At 50.5% G+C, this 20,212-nt stretch overlaps 1 protein-coding gene across 1 annotated transcript; it reads left to right on the top strand.

Moving 5' to 3' along the window:
- Window positions 1-180: 180 nt before the first annotated feature.
- LOC119327888 (protein transport protein Sec61 subunit gamma-like) lies at window positions 181-459 on the top strand. Its single transcript, XM_037600961.1, has 2 exons — window positions 181-274; window positions 359-459. Exons 1-2 carry the CDS (start codon window positions 181-183, stop codon window positions 457-459), a joined length of 195 nt encoding a protein of 64 aa, XP_037456858.1.
- The last annotated feature ends 19,753 nt before the right edge of the window (window positions 460-20,212 follow it).

The following is a 20,212-nucleotide window of genomic DNA, read 5'->3' as shown; positions in this document are numbered from 1 at the left end:
ATTCAGACCACATCCTCCCACCATAGCTCGCCGCCAGGCCTCCTCCCCTCCTCGCAGATCCAGAGCACAAATCCAAACAGCACACCATTCGCCCGTCGGCTTCCTCCCTCCCTTCCCCTCACGCACGCGACCTCGTCATTGTCGTCGGCTTGAGATCTCGCCTTGCCGCCGGTAGCAGCCATGGACGCCGTCGACTCCGTGGTGGACCCCCTCTGCGAGTTCACCAAGGACAGCGTCCGCCTCATTAAGCACCGCCACAAGCCCAACCACATGGGTAAGGACCAAAGACTCGCGCCTTCTCGTCCGGATCCGGTTTGTTTTCCTCTTTCGCCAGATCTGACGCCGATTCGGCGTGCAGAGTTCACCAAGGTGGCGGCACGGACGGCGATCGGGTTCGTCGGCTTCTTCGTCAAGCTCATCTTCATCCCCATCAACAACATCATCGTCGGCTGTGGCTAGGTGCGAACACATCTCCTTCGATCCCGTCTCCCTCTTGTTTGCACGGTTTAGTTAGACTTGGGTCCTGTTGTCTCGCGCTGTGATCTGTTGGATCTGCGGTGTGCGTGCACAGTCCTGCGATCTGGCCAATATTTAGTAAGCTAGATTTTAGTAGATCCTTTTTCCTCCAAATAGACCTGCCAATTTCTACCTTGTTAGGAGAATTCGGATGATTCAAGGGTAATCAGCTAAGGGGAACTGGGGTCATGCTTAAGTCATTGCCGCTAGTTGCCTCCGCAGGACGAATTGGGGGCATAGGCTGGTTCCTCACTACACAATTTGGGAAAACAGGAGCTTTTGCAATGTTTCGCTGTTTCTGCACATACGACCAGTTCGCCCCAGTTGGTGTCGATTCAGTGCATCTAAATTGGCACCTACTGAGTAGACAGGTTACATACAAACGTTTGTCCATGGTTCGTGCTATGTGTCAATGTATTCTTCATTCTTTAATGCACCTGTGTTCACGCATGGCCAGCTTTATGTATTCACAAATAAAGTTGATCTATACACGCATGGCAAGCTTTTGTAAAATAAGAAAATAGGTAGGAGTCAAAATATTGTAGGACACGTGTTATGCAGTGTTGATCTATACTTTAATGCACCTGTGTTCACGCATGGCCAGCTTTATTAGCAGTGCCGCGTGTGACCTCAAAAAAGGCTTTGAAAATCCTGATTGAAAATGAAGATGGTACTACTGATTCTCAGACCAGGAACATTGTGTTTCCTGAGCTCTTCCAATCCATTTCTTAGAATCCATGCTGGTGGTGTCTTCTACAATATGTGGATTATTCTATTTAGCATGTTTGCTATGGCCGACCAGTCTGTTCTAGCTGTTTCATGTGGTCGTCCGATATGTGTGGTGCCAACTGCCATTTCTTTGCTAGCTGATGTCAATAGTCTTTTGGTTCATATAGCTTAGTGCCTCATATATGAATGCTCTTTCTGGGTTTTTCAATTTCTCTTCCCCCTATCTTTTGCTGACTACACTGATTATATGTCTGTTCTACACCGATGCTCTTTTTTTATGCTGGTCCTATGTCATGGGTGTTAATATCTACTACCTATTTACTGCTTGTTGTGCAAAATCTTTTGGTTATTGTAAATCATTCCCTTCTGTATAAAGTTTGGTTTTAGTCTGTTGCATTTTGTTGGTTCCTATCTTGTCAATGTATACAACAATATGCTTTCCTGGTGGCCATTTGTGCTTCACATTTTTTGGGTATGCTACTTCTCTAATGAGTGGGTGCATCTCTTCTTTGTTTTATCATTCTATATTGTTTTCCTAACCTTTTTGGTATTCTGCTTTCTCCTTGCAGATGGCAAGCACCATTTTGTTGGTTCCTGTCTTGTCAATGTCTACAACAATTTGTGTGTCCTCTGTCTCATCTATGGCATTACCGTAGGGCAACTCATAATGGGCCTATCAAGCATACTGACCTTGTGATGATAGATAAAGAGGTTGATTTCAGTGCCATTCTGATAAATATATTTTTAGCCCTATGAATTAAAAAATGAGTGCTTCTTGGTTGTTTCTGTTATTGGTCCAGAAGATTCTTGGTGCTTTTAGTGTAGTACTATACTATGCTCCTTGGCACTTCTTGCTGTGTTAACTAAATGGTTTAGTCTTGCGCTTCATAGAAGCAGTTTTAACTAAATGTAATGAACTAATTAAGTGCCTTCTTTTATTGTTGGCTAATCCTTTGGTTTTATCGCATGCTACATTCTACTCTTTCCGTTCCTAAATATAAGTCTTTCTAGACATTTCAAATGGGCTACAACATACGGATGTATATGATGATATGCTACCACTCCAATAAGTCCAGGCACTATAAACCCAATGAACATAATAATGATACTTTGCATGCTATGAGTAAAGTGCTCTATTTTCTTGTGTCACCTTGTATGAATGAGTATATCGTCTTAACTATCTGGGGAACAAAAATCATTGTATTAGCTGAATTTGTGTTATCTTTCTAAAGAACTTGTCCTTTTTTTGAATGTTCTGTTCATAATATATTGGCTCCAGTGTTTTGATTCTTCTCTTCTTATTCATGTAACAGGGCGACGACCGAAGGCATGATGAACAGTTTCATGTGTAGCGAAGGTAGCCTAGTCGACTATGGTAGCGTAGTTAGTCATGTATAAAGTTTCATCTGACTGGAGCAGGAGCCCAGTTTGTGTTGATTGTCAATTCTCATTGTGATTGTCCCTATATCTGTGTGACTGATTGTATTTGTATCCGTGTTGTAACTGTGTCATGACAGAAGGAGCCCAGTATATCTGTATGACCGTGATTGATTCTCGTTGTTGTTATTTGAAATATTACTTGTGTTTTCTGTCTATTCTTATTTAAACATGGTTATTTATTTCTGTCAAATTGTAATCTGAATAATATGATGCTACCAAAAGGGTCCCACTTTAATAGAACCTGGCAACCAGGACCCGTCTAACTAGTGGACCCTTCTTTTGGGAAAAAAAAGAAAAACTAAATTCGTTTAGACAAAAAGGCCACAACCCAACAATAAAAAGGCTGCAATGTTGGGCTTGGCCCATGAACCCAACCAAAAATTGACACACAGAAAAAAACACAAATAGGCTGAATTGTTGGGCTCGGCCCATGTAAAACACCGAATCGGACCGGGCTGATTCTTGTGCCACATCAGCTTGCCACGCTGGATGCCTACGTGGTCTGGGGAGGTTGCTTGTGACCAAAAATTTGGTCGTGGAACCAACGACCTTTTACAAAAGGTCCATAATTTCAGTTTACGACCACCAGCTTTTGACCTTTTGATTTTGGTCACAAAAAGGTCGCAAATGAAAAACTATGACCTTTCAGAGACCAATAGTGAGGGTGACAAGTTGACATATTTCTTGTAGTGTGACCAAATGCTTCATAACATTATAGTAAAAAAATGCTTCATAACATGATCATGTCAAAAATTTCACAAACTTGCATAAAACATGCTTATGTCATCTGCATCATGATAACAACATTAAGATGTTTAAAATTGTGGTTTGCTTTAAATTGCTAAATGACATGTGGGGATTTTACCGGAATTGTTATTGTTTCCGGCCTCTCTTAAACTTGCCTAGATAGGTAGTTTAATTATGCTTTGCCTTTTGCCGTGTTTAACAACAATTAATATTGTTGAGTAGCTTTAATGGGAGTGAACTAAATAATTAAATGTGGTGTTTCGTCAATAAGCAACTCGTTGCATATTGAGCTCCACTTAATTTGTAGTATTGTTTGTTGCACTTTGCCATGCCATGCCTCATTAAACATACATGCATCATACTTATTTGTGCATCATGCCATGATTATGCTTGTTGATTTACCATGTTGTTTGCTTCTTTCTGGTTGTGCTTCTTCTCGATAGTTCCTGTTTCGTTGTGATCGTGAGGATTCGTTCGGCTACATTGGTTCGTCTTCTGCATGGACTCGTTCTTGTTCCTAGTGGGATTTTAGGCAAGATGACTGTCACCTTGGATCTCACTACTATCTTTGCTATGCTAGTTGTCTCGTTGCTATCGCTATGTCGCACTACCTACCACCTGTTTATCAAGCCTCCCACATTGCCATGAAACAACCTCTATCCTTTTCACCATCCTAGCAAATCATTGTTTGGCTATGTTACCGCTTTGCTCAGCCCCTCTTATAGTGTTGCTAGTTGCAGGTGCAGTGCAGGTTGTTCCATGTTGGGACATGGATATCATGGATATCACAATATCTCTTATTTAATTAATGCATCTATATACTTGGTAAAGGGTGGAAGGCTCGGCCTTTTTCCTGGTGTTTTGTTCCACTCTTGCCACCTTAGTTTCCGTCATACCGGTGTTATGTTCCTTGATTTTGCATCCCTACAACGATGAGGGTTTATGGGCCCGTCTTGACAGTTTGCTTTGAACAAAACTCTTCCAACAAGGCCCAACATTGGTTTTACATTTTGCTCAACATTATAACTAAATCTGATAATTAATTAATTAGCATAGGGGGTCACGTCCCCGAGGATTCTTTTCAACATAATACAGGGGGGTCAGTGCTGATGGTGTTGGTCCCAAACGGGCAACCTGCGGGGCCACCACGGGGAAACCCAAGGATCTGGTTTTACTCGTAGCTTGACCCATTTGATCATGGTCTGGGACGAGATATGCGCGGCTACTATCAGGGTGTCGGCACGTCTGGAGGTCTTGCTGGATTAGTTTTACCATTATCAAAATGTCTTGTGCATCGGGATTCCGAGTCTGATCGGAGGGTCCCGAGATGGAGGATTGTCTTTGCGGATTGTGAGCTTGTCATGGGCTAAGTTGGGACACCCCTGCAGGGTTTAAACTTTTGAGAGGCGTGCCAGCGGTTATGTGGCAGATGGAAATTTTTAAGGTTCGGTTGTAGAGAACTTGACACTAGACCCGAAATAAAATACACCAACCGTGTGCGTAACTGTGACGGCCTCTTTTCGAGTGAGTCGAGAAGATAACACGGTGGAATTATGTTTGAACATAAGTAGTTCAGGATCACTTATTGATCATTACTAGTTTGCGACCATTGCGTAGTTTCCCATCTTATTCTTCTACTCATAAGTTAGCCACCATACAATGCTTAGTCACTTGCTGCAACCTCACCATATATCCATGCCATGCCCATTAAGCTTTGCTAGTCTTGATACCCATGGTAATGGGATTGTTGAGTCCTCATGGCTCACAGATTACTACAACTATAGTTGCAGGTACAGGTAATGCGATGATCTGACGTTAGAGCGATAGTTGATTGCTTTTGGAGTTCTTCTTCTTCGATCAAGGGATTAGGTTCCGGGTCGGGGAGCCTGGGATTAGAAGGGTGGATGTCGTTCTTTTTTGTTTGTTTGATTTCATCCATAGGCGGATCCTGCCCTTCTGTATGATGATTGCTATGTATTGATGAATTGTTGTATTCATGATGTAGCTTGTGGCGAGTGCAAGACTTTATCTTGTATTCTCATCTATTCAGTACATGGTATGTTGTAATGAAATCCACCTTGCTATGCGCTCGAAATGCAGTTGTGCCCCAATCATGAATTCATCACGTGATTGGGATAGAATCGCATCTTGGGCTCTACAGAGTACATGACAACAGGTACTTACATGAGCAATCCAAACCTTCATAACCATTGTGTTAATTCTACATTTTTCTAAGAGTAAATATAGATCTTGTAATTTCAAGCAAAGGGAGGATAAAGAAGCGAACATTTACTGTGATGCTACATAATCAAACAACAATGAGTGTAAGTATGCTGACAAAGGGTGTCGTGGTTATCTCGCGGGCGGGTTCGTGAGACGACAGATGCCACGGGGTGGCTTGAGGTGGTGGCAAAACTACTCTGGAGATCAAGGGACGGGATTGGGCAAACAGCACGTGGTGATTTACCCAGGTTCGGGGCTCTCCAGAGAGATAATACCCCTACTCCTGCATGTCTGATCATATATGCAGTGTATACATAGCAGTACATAGTTGCTCCTAGAGCTGTATCTGAGAAGAGAGTCGTGAGCTACTAGCTTCATGTGTGTGTGTGTGTGTGTGAGCCCGTATGAGTGCGGTATGGATGGATGGATGTGTGAGTATGGCCAAATGAGGCTGGGTGTGTGAGGCCTCCCCTGGGTCACTTTATATACTAGTGCCCAGGGACAAGGGGTGGCCCACACACCCACTACACTATTGAGATGTCATGTGATGATGTGGGCTACAGTGCACCACTATTGGAGCACAGTGAAGTGTCACATGATGCAGGAATAGTGCTCCACTATAGAGTATGGCCGTCACGTCTGCGCAGGTCCGATGGGATGTCTTAGTTGACTTTGCAAGATTCCAGCTAGATGGGCTCAACCTGGACGGGCCTTAACCCGAACGGGACTCAACCCAGACAGCTCAACCTGGACAGTCAGAACCCGAATAGGGTCAACCCGTCCAGCCCAACCCGGCCAGGGTCAACCCGGACAGCTCAACCCGGACAGGGTCAACCCTGACAGGCCAACCCGGCCAAGGTCAACCCGGCCAGGGTCGACCCGGACAGGTCAACCCAGACAGGTCAACCCGGAAAGGTTAAACCAGGCAGGTTCAACCCGGACTGGTCAACCTGGCCAGAGTCAACCCGGCTAGAGTCAACCCGGCGAGTGTCAACCCGGCCAGATTCCAGCGAGCCAAGGGACACTCCCCTTGCAATGTTTTGAAGTGTTGTTTCGCCGTCTTGGGCATACCCGGGGGTCATCCCCCCGTCAGTAGCCTCCGAGCCTCCGGGCAACTTGGAAAAGTTGCTCGGAGGGTTTTAGCAGGTGTCGATGTAGAAGCCGATGGTGACGTCGAGTGTGCCGGGCACGGACACGTGGTCTGCCGGCTGGAGGGCGCGGAGCCCTGTCGAACATGGACGCGGAGTCTGTTGGGTAAGTGGGGGCGCGCGAGCGCACCCACTAGGTGTAGCCTCCGTGAAACTTGGAAAAGTTGGGCAGAGGGTCTTCGCTATTGTTGAAGAAGTCGACAGTGACGTCGAGGGTGCCGGGCACAGACATGGAGTCCGCCGGCTGGAGGGCGCTGGGCCTTGCCGGACACGGACGCAGAGTCCGCCGGGTGAGTGGGGGCGCGCGAGCGCACCCACTAGGTGTAGCCTTCGAGCCTCCGCACAACTTGGAAAAGTTGGGCGGAGGGTCTTGCTATTGATGAAGAATCCGACGGTGACGTCGAGGGTGCCGGGCGCGGACACGGAGTCTGCCGGCTGAGTGGGGGCGCGCGAGCGCACCCACTGGGTCTAGCCTCCGAGCCTCCGGGCAACTTTGGAAATGTTGCGTGGAGGGTATTGCTATTGATGAAGAATTCGATGATGACGTCGAGGGTGCCGGGCGCGGACATGGAGTCCGCCGGCTGACTGGGGGCACGCGAGCGCACCCACTGGGTGTGGCCTCCGAGCCTCCGGGCAACTTTGGAAAAGTTGCGCGGAGGGTCTTGCTGTTGATGAAGAAGACAATAGTGGCATCAGAAATGCTGGTTGCAGCCGGCATTGGGCCTGCAACCCGCTTGTAGCCTTCGAGCCTCCGGGCGAGGTGGGGGTTCCCCACGGCGATGATCGTGCAAAAAACAAGGTTAGTCCGCGTAGATATATCAAATGTTTGCTTTTAGCATTGTAAGTTTTATGCGGAGGGTGCCGACTCGGTTTCGTCCGAGCCCCCTTCAGTCTTTTTCATGTCCCCTCCTCTCTTTGGCTTTGCCTCTTGTTAGCTAGACAGTCCGGAGCCGGTCTGTAGCTGTTATGAAGAGTGGCCGCGGAGTGGAGTGTACAATACTCGGACTACATGAGCGGATTCGACCAAGTAGATACTCATAAGGGAAACGGCCAGGTTGCCCAAGCCGTCTTCTCCAGGACGTTTTGCACATGGGGTGACCTCCAGCTTTGGCTCTCGCTTGCCGGACAGCCGCGCTGCGGTCTGTGGCTGAGAGTGGGCCTTCGGTACCGTGTGCACTACTAAGCCATCTGCGGGAACGAATGTATCGAGCCGAGCGGCCAGCCTCCGGGCCGAGACTAGCTGGCGCTGGGGCGAACAGTAGTGCAACTGTAATAAAGGCAGAGATGGTCTCGAGCGTCGCTCGGGGTTATCTGTGTTTGCACATGGTGCGAAAGTATGCGGGTGAGGAGCTCACATTGTTTTTCGTGGACGAGTCAAAGGTCGATGATGACATTTGGTGCGGCTTGGCGCTCGCGAAGCGCGCCGGCACACCCACTGGGTGTAGCCTTCGAGCCTCCGGGTGCTCGAAGGGGGTCCCGGCCAGTCGGGCCCGACCGGCCAGGCGGTGGAGCGGGATGTAGCCGAGCCGGCCTAGCACAGCCGGCGAGGTGTCGGGACCGGCAGGATCATCTATGTAGCGATGATGCGGACACGCAGGCGCAGCCGGCCGGATGACGACGCGGGCGGTTGGAGGCGTCTAGCAACCTTTTTTTGGCCGACATCGTTTTTTTAAGTAGCCGGGTAGCGGGGGTGGGGATCCGGCCTGTCCGGGTGGCGGGGCCGACCGGCCGGGAAGCGGGCGCGACCCGGCCATCCCGCGGGACGGCCGGTGCGCAGGGGAGCCGCCCGGACCAGCTTGAACAAGGCCTGACCCAAAGACCCGTTCACCCTCCCACGGATCGACCAAGTCATTGACTCCACCGCCGGGTCCGAGCTCCTGTCCTTCCTGGATGCTTACTCCGGCTATCATCGGATCAAGCTGGACTGGGCCGACGCCTTGAAGACGTCCTTCATCACACCTTTTGGGGCGTATTACTACATCACCATGTCGTTCGGCTTGAAGAACGTCGGCGCCACCTACCAGCACTGCATGCAGAAATGCTTGCTGCCGCAATTCGGCCGCAACATCCATGTCTACGTGGACAACATCATGGTGAACACCAAGCAGCACCTCACGCTCCTCGATGATTTGAAGGAAACCTTCGCCAACCTGCGCGAATACAAGGTCAAGCTCAACCCAGAAAAATGTGTTTTCGGCGTCCCGGCCGGAAAGCTACTCGGCTTCCTCATCTCGGAGCGCGGCATTGAGGCGAACCCGGAGAAGATCAAGGCCATTGAGCGCATGCGCAAGCCGGCTCGACTGCATGTTGTCCAGAAGTTCGCCGGCTGCTTGGCCGGGTCAGCCGGTTTCTCAGCCGGCTGGGCGAGAGGGCCTTGCCCCTGTATCAGTTGATGAACAAGGCAACACCGTTCGGGTGGAACGACCAGGCAGACGAAGCCTTCCGAGATCTCAAACGCCTGCTATCCACCACACCTGTCCTGGCCGCCCCGGCCGAGAAGGAGCCAATGTTTCTCTATGTTGCCGCGACCTCGCGGTTGGTCAGCACGGTGATGGTGGTCGAGCGACCAGAGAAGGACAAGGTTCAAGCCGTCTAGTGTCCTGTCTACTACCTAAGTGAGGTGCTCTCCGCCTCGAAGTAGAACTACCCGCACAACCAGAAGATGTGTTACGGTGCGTACTTCACCACCAAGAAGCTGAAGCAATACTTTCAATAGCATGTCGTCACCGTAGTCAGCACGGCCCCTCTCGGCGAGATCATCGGGTGCCGGGATGCCTCTAGCCGGGTCGCCAAGTGGGCGCTTGAGCTAGCCGGCCACACCATCTTCTACGAGCCCCGCACCGTGATCAAGTCCCAAGCTTTGGCTAACTTCCTCGTCGACTGGACTAAGACCCAGTACCTGCCGCCACCGCCGGACTCGACGCACTGGCACCTGCACTTCAACGGCTCAAAGATGCGACTCGGACTGGGGGCCGGCATCGTGCTATCCTCCCCCAAGGGCGAATGGCTCAAGTATGCACTACAGATCCACTTCGCCGCCTCCAACAACGTCCCCGAGTATGAAGCCCTTGTGCACGGCCTCCGGCTTTCCAAGGAACTCGGCATCCAGCAAATCATGTGCTTCGGCGACTCGGACCTGGTAGTCCAGCAGTGCTCCCGCGAGTGGGACGCCCACAACTCCAACATGGCGAGCTACCGCTTCCTCGTCCAGAAGTTGTCTGGATTTTTTGAGGGCTATGAGTTCCTCCACGTCCTGCGCGCGGAGAATGAAGCGGCCAACACGCTCGCCAAAATCGCCTCATCCCGGCAGTCCATTCCGTCTGGCGTCTCTCTCGAGCACCTGCACAAGCCGTCCGTCAAGCCGTCTTTGGACTCCGAGTCCATCCATGTCCCAGACGACCCGGTCGCGCCTCAACCCGTCCCGGGGACTGCTCCGACCAACCCAGCCGCGCCTCAACCCGGCCCGGGGACTGCTCCAGCTAGCCCGACCACACACCAACCCGACCCTGGGGCCGCTCAACCTGGCTCGGGGGCTGCCACCCCGGAACCCGCCGCAATGGCCGTCCTCACCGGGGTCGCGGCACCGTCCTAGGCCCTGCCCATTTCAGAGTTCCTGGAAAACGGGGTCCTCCCCATGGACGAGAGGAAGCTCGGCAAGTACAGCGCCGAGTGTCCGCCTACAGCATCATCAACAACGAGCTCGTCAAGCGCAACTCCACTGACGTGTTCCAGCGCTGCGTCGAATAGGACAAGGGCATTGAGATCCTCCTCGACATACACCAGGGCGAGTGCGGGCACCACGCCACCTCGCGGTCCCTGGTGGCCAAGGCTTTCCGCCATGGTTTCTACTAGCCCACGGCCCTCGAAGATGCCGAGTCGCTTGTCCTCAAGTACGAGAGATGCCAATGCTTCAGCAAGCGCGGCCACCAGCCAGCGTCGGCACTCCGGACCATCCCGATCGCCTGGACCTTCGCGGTCTGGGGACTCGACATGGTGGGACCCTTCAAGACCGCTCGAGGTGGCATGATGCACTTGCTGGTGGCGGTGGACAAATTCACCAAGTGGATCGAGGCAAGGCCGATCAAGAAGTTGGATGGTCCAACAGCCGTTTGATTTATCTAGAACATCGGGGTGCACTACGGCATGCCGAACAGCATCATCATGGAAAGCGGCACCAACTTTGCCAAGGGCGCGCTCGCGCAGTATTGCTCCGTCTCCGGCATCCGCCTCGACCTGGCCTCCGTTGCACATCCGTAGTCCAACGGCCAGGTCGAGTGGGCCAATGGCCTCATCCTATCCGGCATCAAGCCACGGCTCGTCGAGCCACTCGTCCGTTCCCCGGCAGCTGGCTCGACGAGTTGCCGGCTGTTCTCTGGAGTCTTCGCACCACGCCTAACCGGTCGACCGGGTTCACCCCGTTCTTCCTCATCTACGGAGCAGAAGCCGTCATCCCGACCGACGTTGAGTTTTACTCGCCGCGCGCCATGATGTACATGGAAGCTGAAGCAAAAGAAGCCCGCGAAGACGGCGTTGACTTGCTCGAAGAAGCATGTCTCCTAGCGCTCAGTCGCTCAGCCATCTACCAGCAAGGTATGAGGCACTACCACAGCAAGAAGATCAAGCCCCTTGCTTTTCGAGAGGGAGACCTCGTCCTACGACTCGTCCAGCAGCAGACTGGCCAGCACAAGCTGTCCTCCCCATGGGAGGGCCCCTTCATCATCAGCAAGGCCATATGCGATTGCAACGCCTACTACCTCATTGATGCCCATAAGTTGAACAAGCGCAAGAGAGACACGGCCGGCGAAGAAACAACCCGGCCATGGAACGTGGAGCTACTCCGCCCGTTTTACAGTTAGTTGTGAACACGTATGTATCACCATCTTTTGTAATCATCTCAAAATTACGGGGTCCCCGAACAAAGCTCGGGGCTTCCCCTTTTGCGACCAAGCTATCGTGTCTCTACATTTGTGCACCACTTTAAAAACTTAAGCCGAACCCGGCCACCGGGTCGATTCGCTCGACCCGGGGGCTCAGGGGCTGGCCGGCTTGGCCACTCGCCGTTTTTTCTTAGCAGTTCTCAATGCGTTGGATCGCCATAGCTTCTCGCTTCGCCCTAAGCTGCAGATCCGGCTTCGACTGCGGGCTGGCAAGCGCATGAGAACAAAAGCACCAGCGTGCCACGAACACTAAGTCAAGAACCGCCGAGTCGCCCAACCTGGCCCCGCCGCTTTAAGTTACCGCACCACCGGCTGCTCGCCAACCCGGCCCGCCGGATGGCCGCCAGCTGGCCCAGTGGGTGTTTCCCTTGCACTCAGCATTTTGAAAGACTAAGTATTGAACGCTCCTTTCAAAAGCCGAACCCCTTGTCACGGACCAAAGCCTTGGCCGTCAGACTCGCGGGGGAGGGGGGGGCAAAGAGGGAGATTTACAAGAAAATGGCCCTAAAAACAAAAAGCGAAAGAGCAGGCATCCATGAAGTTTCTGCATATCGTCGGATCGCTCGACCCGGCCGCACCACTTTAAGTTACCACATGACCGGCTGCTCGCCAACCCGGCCCGCCGGATTGCCACCAGCCGGCCCAGTGGGTGTTTCGCTCACGCCCAACGTTTCAAAAGCCCAAGTACTACGCGTCCCTCTCAAAGGCCGAACCCCTTGTCACGGACCAAAGCCCTAGTCGTTAGACGCGCGGGGGTGAAACCCAAAGGGAGGCAGTCGCAAGAAAACAGCTCCAAAAACGAGAAGCAAAGGCGCAAACATTCACATAGCTCATACATCATAAATTTAAATAGGCCCAAGGCCATAATTCATTACACCCAATCAACCCCCAGTGGGTGGGTGTGCCTGCTACCTAACAGAAATTCTCTACAAGTTAAAAGAAATTAGGCCTCGCCTCCGCCAGAGCACGCAGCCGCCGGGTCCGCAGAGGTGCCAGTATCCTCCTCCTCGGCGTTCGTGTCGCGGTAGACGCCCGTCTCCTCGGAGCTGCCCTCCGGGTCATCCAGAAGAAGGCCGTAGTCCTCAGCGGGAACAACTCCGCCATCCTCCGCCCGCTCCGGCTGGAACTCGTCGTGGAAGGCGAACCCAGTGATGTAGCTGGCCCTAGCGGCGATCCGTCCAGCCTCCGCCTACAGCTGGCTCTTCGAGCCGGCTCGCTGGCCCATGAACGCATCCAGCGCCAAGTCCGGATGCCATGACACCGCGAACCGAAGCGCCATCTCGGCGCCGGCGCGAGCAGCGGAAATCCGCCACTCTTGAAGATGGTTCGAGCCCGCCTCCAACCACCACGACAGCCGCGTGAAGCTGCCCGGCGCAACGGAACCCGGCCAGAGGGCCGCCGTCATCGCCGCGCCGGCCTGAGAAAGCCGCTCCATCTGGTTGCTCAGGACCCGCAGGAGGGCCTGAGCGGTGGTCACGATCTCCGGGAAGGTCCAGGCCACATTCGGGTCAGTCCCGGAACCCACGATTCCCTGTGGGTCTCGCTGAAAGCGGACGGCCTCCTTCGCCAGCGGGAGCGTCTCCGGGAAGGTCCTTGTCAAGAAGAAAACCAAGTCAGAAGAAAACTACTAAGGAAGAGAGGCCGGAGTCCCAACCCGGCAACAATAACAAAACCAAAGAAAAGCACTAACTGGAGAAGGACTCTTCTAGGTGATGCGCTTCGAGCAACGTACCACGCCGCTCCCAGGCGATGGTGCGGTCACGCTCCTCCTGCGCCTTCTCCAGGTCGGTGACCTTGGGAAGGGCCGCCTTCACGGCCTCCTCATGGAGCCGGCTCTCCTCCGCTGTGGCCACCAGCGCCTTCAGGCGCTCCACCTAGGCCTAGAGATGACCCTTGTCGTCTGCCAGCTTATCGTGTCACACCCAGTGGGTGCGTTCGCACGCCCCCACTCAGTCGGCGGACTCCACGTCCGCGTTCGATAGGGCTCCACGCCCTCCAGCTGGCAGACTACATGTCCGCTCCCGGCACCCTCAACGTTGTCGTCGGCTTCTACATCCACACCCGCTAAAACCCTCCGCGCAACTTTTCCAAGTTGCCCGGAGGCTCGGAGGCTACTGATGGGGGGATGACCCCCGGGTATGCCCAAGACAGTGAAACAACGCTTCAAAACATTGCCAGGGGTGTGCCCCCTGGCTGGCTGGAATCTGGCCGGGTTGACTTTGGTCGGGATGACCCTGGTCGGGTTGACTTTGGCCGGCTTGACCCTAGCCGAGTTGACCTGTCTGGGTTGACCTGTCCGGGTCGACCCTGGCCGGGTTGACCTTGTCTGGGTTGGCCTGTCTAGGTTGACCCTTTCCGGGTTGAGCTGTTCTGGTTGACCCTGGCCGGGTTGGGCTGGCCAGGTTGACCATGTCCGGATTCTCCCTGGCCGGGTTCTGCCTGTCCGAGTTGAGCTGTCCGGGTTGAGCCCCGTACGGGATGAGCCTATCTGGCTGGAATCTAGCAAAGTCAACTAAGATGTCCCGTCGGACCTGCGCAGACATGACGACCATACTCTACAGTGGAGCATTGTTCCTGCATCATGTGACACTTCACTATGCTCCAATAGTGGTGCCCTGTAGCCCACATCATCACATGACATCTCAATAGTGTAGTGGGTGTGTGGGCCACCCCTTGTCCCTAGGCACTAGTATATAAAGTGACCAGGGGAGGCCTCACACACCCAGCCTCATTTGGCCACACTCACACATCCATCCATACCACACTCATACGGGCTCACACACACACACATGAAGCTAGTAGCTCACGGCTCTCTTCTCAGATACAGCTCCAGTAGCAACTCTGTACTGCTACACATACACTGCATATTTCATCAGACATGCAGGAGTAGGGGTATTATCTCTCCGGAGAGCCCCGAACCTGGGCAAATCACCGCGTGTTGTTTGCCCAATCCCATCCCTTGATCTCCAGAGCAGTCTTGCCCCCACCTCAAGCCACCCCGTGGCATCTGTCGTCTCACGAACCCGCTCGCAAGATAACCACGACAGTTGGCACCTACCGTGGGGCAAGCTACCGCGGAACCGCGGTCTGGGCAGGACCATCTTCATCATCGTCACCGCGGCGTCGCCGCCGTCCCTCCTGTTGTGCTTGTGGGCTCAACATCGACACGCCCCTAGCGCGGCCGCGCAGGACGGCGCTACCGCGCCATCGTCCTAGCCATCCTCGTCATCTCTGCCGCGACGTCGCCGTCGTTTCTCCGGTCGCGCTCGGGGGCTGTACATCGGGTCATCTCTGGGGCGGCTGCGCGGGACAGCGCGTCCGTGCTGTCGGCCTCGTCGTCGTCAGTCTCTCTCTCTCTGTAAACTCCATGGCTCGGTCTGCTTCGTGTTCTTGTTGTGCCCTTTGCCAAGCCCAAAGCACCAAACCATAGCCATGCACATATCCCAGATACATGACGAATATCGCTTGCACCCATGCCATATATCCTCGTACACAACCCATACAATGCCCATACACAGCCTATGCACTAGCCAGATACAACCCACTTCATTCACAGAGTCGATCACACACGCCTAGCAAGTGACACCCGAGGAGAGGGAGCAGCCTAAGCCTTTGTCGAACCTCCTTCTTCCTCCCTACAGCTTTAAGAGCAGCTCTGTACTGTTACATATAAACCACACTCGGCAGGACTAGGGGTGTTATCTCTCGGGAGAGCCCCGAACCTGGGTATGTCTTGCGTCCCACGCTCACTCATGTCGACCTCGCCTCTGGAGCCCACCAGTGCCCTCGAGCCTCCTCCTATCTTTAGCCATCCCTTGGCATCTGTCGTGCTCCCACCACGACAAAGGGCAAGAGGTACTGACAAGAGCAATCCAGAGCCCAGTATGGTTGTGAGATCCTATGATCGTTTGAGCAAGGAGATTCATTTGAGATTAGTTTTCATACAAGAGAGAAGGTAAGGCCCATGCAGAAATTTAGGAGTTCAAATTTTGAATTGATATTATAGACAGTACCTGACGCTGGGCTCTCAGCAGTTCTAATAGGGGTTTGGCCAGTGGAGTAGGGGTAAAGTGTGGTACAGTTGGGCCTGTGTTTTCTGTGGCTGCTGGTCTATCTGATTTAACAAGTATCACTGCCCTTTCCAAATACCTAGTTTGTACTCCTTGAGGATCCGCACTCACCCTCTTCCTTTTGGACATCTATTACGAAAGAACAACATTTGACTGGAAAAACATAGTATGATGACACATGGAATAGGTACAGAAAATGGATAGGTATGGCATATACTCATATATGATGCTTAAACTAAGCAGATGGTGTAACAAAGTAGAAGTGATGTAAGAGGTCAGATGCAAAATATGTGCAACCAATACAACCTTGCCAAGTTAGAGCAAGCACCTTGATGGGTGAATAAGATAGGACATGCTCCACCATGCCAAGTTTGTTAGCCAGTGGATTGTTCTGCAATATTCCTCTCGTGCGCCCATTCTCATATTCATTTTGATAATGTTCAATACCTGACATGCATGAAAACATAAAAACAAGTGAGATTATATTTGTAATGCAGAAGTGATTCTAATCCAATACTGCCTCCATGTAAACCCCTTTGTGCTATCTTTGCAATTCTTATGAGAGATGTCATGCATGTATGTTTTAATTTGGTGTCTGCATTAATATAATGTGGCCTACTACTCAAAATATGAGAGCTCCAGAAGTGATGATACTTCATAGATGACAGCTTTAACATATAGTAAAGAAGAACAAGTCGACCTGACCTGACAGATTCAAAATATACTAAGGGAGAACAACTCGACCTGACTAGTCGACCGCAAATGTCTCTGCTACTCTTCCCAACAAGGAACATACTTATTAAAGAAGAGCAGAGGGTCATATTAAAGAGGAGAAGAAGAGCAAGCAATTTGAATATATTACAAGTCTTTCTATACAATGTCGGTTGCCCACCCATGATGAACCACATCGCACAAAGAAATACTATTCCTTCCGGTCTCTCCATATGTGGCTCACATGCATTTCGAAACTAAAGTAGGAACATTTCGCTGACCAATTAAACATCTCTAAGTTTTACTAATATCAGCATAATATCATATTTGAATTTGTACAACTAAGCTTGTTTAGCTCGATGGGTGGAGCAGTGCTATTACGACACGAACCACGTAGGATGATCGTGGTCATCATAAAATGGGAAAACCATAAGCATGATGAGTATAGTGTTGACCATGGCAGTAGGATGGCAGATCTAAAGCTGCAAACCGCGCAAATGATATTTTGCAACCGATGTTTGCTTTGAAATAACAACTAAGATTTGGTATGGACAAGAAAGTACAGTCAACAAGTGACAAAGAAATGCAATTCTGCTGTCTCTCTATATGTCGTGACATGCATTTGGAAACTCAAGTGGGACCTTTAGCTAACCAATTAAATGTGTCTGTTAACTAATATCAGTATCATATCACAATCATATTGGAACAACTAGGCTTTGGAATTTTGAGTGTTGTGTTGTTTAGCTTGAAGGGTGGAGTAATGCTAGTATGATAGAAAGCACCTACGCAGATCATAGTAGAGTAGATAAAAGGGGAAAACCCTAAGCATCAAGAGTAAAATCAAGAAAGTGGAACTAGCTGGACTAGTGGGTGGCGCACATGCTTTTCGAAACAAATATAGGAACATTAGGTGACCAATTAAAAGTTCTCTATTTTAGTAATATGAGCATCATATCAAATTTGTATTTCAACACCTAAGCTTTGGAATTATGAGTGGCGTGTTGTTTTGCTTGATGGGTTGAGATCTTGAGGAGTAGTGCTAGCACGACACGAAGCACCTACGGTGATGGTAGTGAAGATAAAGGGGGAACCATAATCTTTACGAGTATAGTGACCGTGCCATGGCGGATCTGAAGGTGCAAACCAGACAAAGCTACTTCGCAACCAATGTTTGCTTTCAACTAGCCACTACGATTTGGTACGGACAAGAAAAGTACAGTAAACAATTTGTGATCTATTTTCCGGGTGAGATCAATAACTTAAGCATATATGGTACAGTACCACCTCTCTTGCGACGCCGTGTAGGCCCCTGCTGATATGTTGAGGGTGTTGCGGGTGCGATGGATGTTGGCGGCGGGGAAGAAGACTTTAGACGGCAGACGGCCGAGTCGGGTGATAAATCATGTTGCCGTGGACGAGGCGGTCGTAGGAGCTGCAACGGCAAGGTGGACGACGGCACCGATGAAGCGAGAGGACGCGATGAAAGGATCCTGGTCCGGCGCCATGGATGAGAGACGTCCATCTCTTGCAGTGGACGACGGGGTAGGGGTAGCGGCTCCGGCAAGGTGGAGGATGGGGTGGCGGACGGAGGAGGCTGGCCACAGTGGGGAGTTTGTTGTGGTGCCGACGGTGTATGAATGGGGAAATGGAGGGGGAGGGGGATCTCAAACTTTGTGATGCGCTAGTCTAAAATGTGGGAAAGTTAATTACGAACTTATCCCCTGTTTAAAATTCCGGACATCACGTCGGTTGGGGATAGGACGGTAATCTCGCATCTCCCAAATATTTGTCGGTAGCGATTTTGGGCGAGGAGAGGGTGTTTTGCCACCCATGGTTGGCGCCCGCGGTGTATGAACGGGGCTAATAGGTAGGGCGGTTGTGTCACGTATGAGGGAAGTTACACATCTTCCCCTATTTAAAATATTTGCCTACATTGATTTCGGATGATGAGAGTTTGTTTTGCCGCCCACCCTATATGAATGGGCAAATGGAGGGAGAGACACATGTCTTTCGGATGAGCTTGAATCAAATGTTATTTGCCTCCCACGTTTGGCACCCATCATGTCTGAATGGGCTCAAAGGCGGTCGTGTCACATCTGATTGAAGTTACTAGTCTACCCCTATTGACAGCAGTGTAAATCCGGTCGATAAGGATGTCAAGTGTTAGGGGTAAACAATAATTTCCATCTCACCAACACTTGCTTCGGGCAGCCCACAAATGATAGTCGGTGTTTAGGCACTTCGTTCAAAACTTGGGAGGATTAGCATTCACGTTTGCCCTGGGCCCCTGGCAACTAAATTCAAATCCAATTTGTATTCAATTAAGAATATCCATAGATAATTCTATGTTTTGTTATTTATTTCTTCAAAACCACGACAAAGATTTATTCCACCTTTATATATGATTATGATTTAGAAATGTCGTGATCTTCGAATTTAGTAGGTCGTATACACTTTAAGTCAAATAGTTATTTCATCCAATATAATATGCTCACACGAAAAACAGTTCACCTTATGTCAATCATACAGGTACTGAGGATTACCTCGCCTAAAATTTTTGGATCATTACAACACATGGACAACATAGGGGGTCTTACAACATAATCCATTCAGAGACATGACACAACATGCAAGTACAATAATTTAATGACAATTTCAATTGGTATCTAAAGAAGAACTGGAATTACCCTGGGCTTTAGATAGTAGAAACAGCAGGACCTCCTCCATCTTCAAATGCAACATTCTTACTTCCTCCAATCCTTGGGTTTCTTGCATAACGGGTGTAGCTAATTGCATAATTTTCAGCCTCAAGATCAAGATTACCTCATTCATGGCAGCCACACCATCTCTTTATGCCTCTAGTAGAGCCTCAAGAACTATAATATCTATGATCAGATTGCTCTCCGACGGTGTTGCCTCTGAACTGCTACCATCTGGTAACATGGATGGCCCACTGCTTCCACAAATAGATTCTGGGGTTGTACATTGTGTCCTAGTGTGAATGGCATCCTGGAAGGTTTCCGCTGGACATAAGTAAGAGATAGTTATCGCATGATCCAGGAAGTAAGCTTACATGGTAAACGACATTTGAATTATTGCCAAGCATGGCAAGCTATATTTAAATGGTTCGAAGCAGCATCAGCCGAAAAGAAATTAAAATGGTGACATGAAACTAGGGATGTAAGTGGAAAATAAACGACATTCACCAGTCCCATCTAGTTTGTCTTTGCTAGCTCCCTAGTTCATTTTCCTCAAAAAACAAAAAACTCTTTTGAGCTATCATACCACTAGTGGACTTTAATTGGGATCAAACGGGGCCCAGTTGACATCCCTAGTTGAAAGGGAGTGTACCACCGCTATATTTAAGTTGCCACGGCATCTAAGCAGTTGAAATGATCTGAGAAAGCACTTAACAGTGTGGCCTCATATAAACTATGAAGACAGTCTTGTGATGAAGTTCATAGGAAAAGTTAAGGACTCAAATGAACTAGGCATGCATTTCTTTACGATAGTACAGCAGGCACCGCTGACATATTGGCCAACTCAGGTATAGCCTAACAAGTAACAAACAAGCATTCGAATCAAGCAATACAGCAAAGCAGACAACTGGCCTATTTGTAATTCTATAGGATTATAGGTTGAGGGCACAAGCCAAGAAAGTAGCCCACATGCATTACATTTCACATGTACT

The sequence above is a fragment of the Triticum dicoccoides genome, chromosome 7A, assembly GCF_002162155.2.
Source record: "Triticum dicoccoides isolate Atlit2015 ecotype Zavitan chromosome 7A, WEW_v2.0, whole genome shotgun sequence".
NCBI lineage: Eukaryota > Viridiplantae > Streptophyta > Magnoliopsida > Poales > Poaceae > Triticum > Triticum dicoccoides.
The sequence above is the reverse complement of the archived record's forward strand: the minus strand, read 5'-3'. Positions and strand labels throughout refer to the sequence as shown.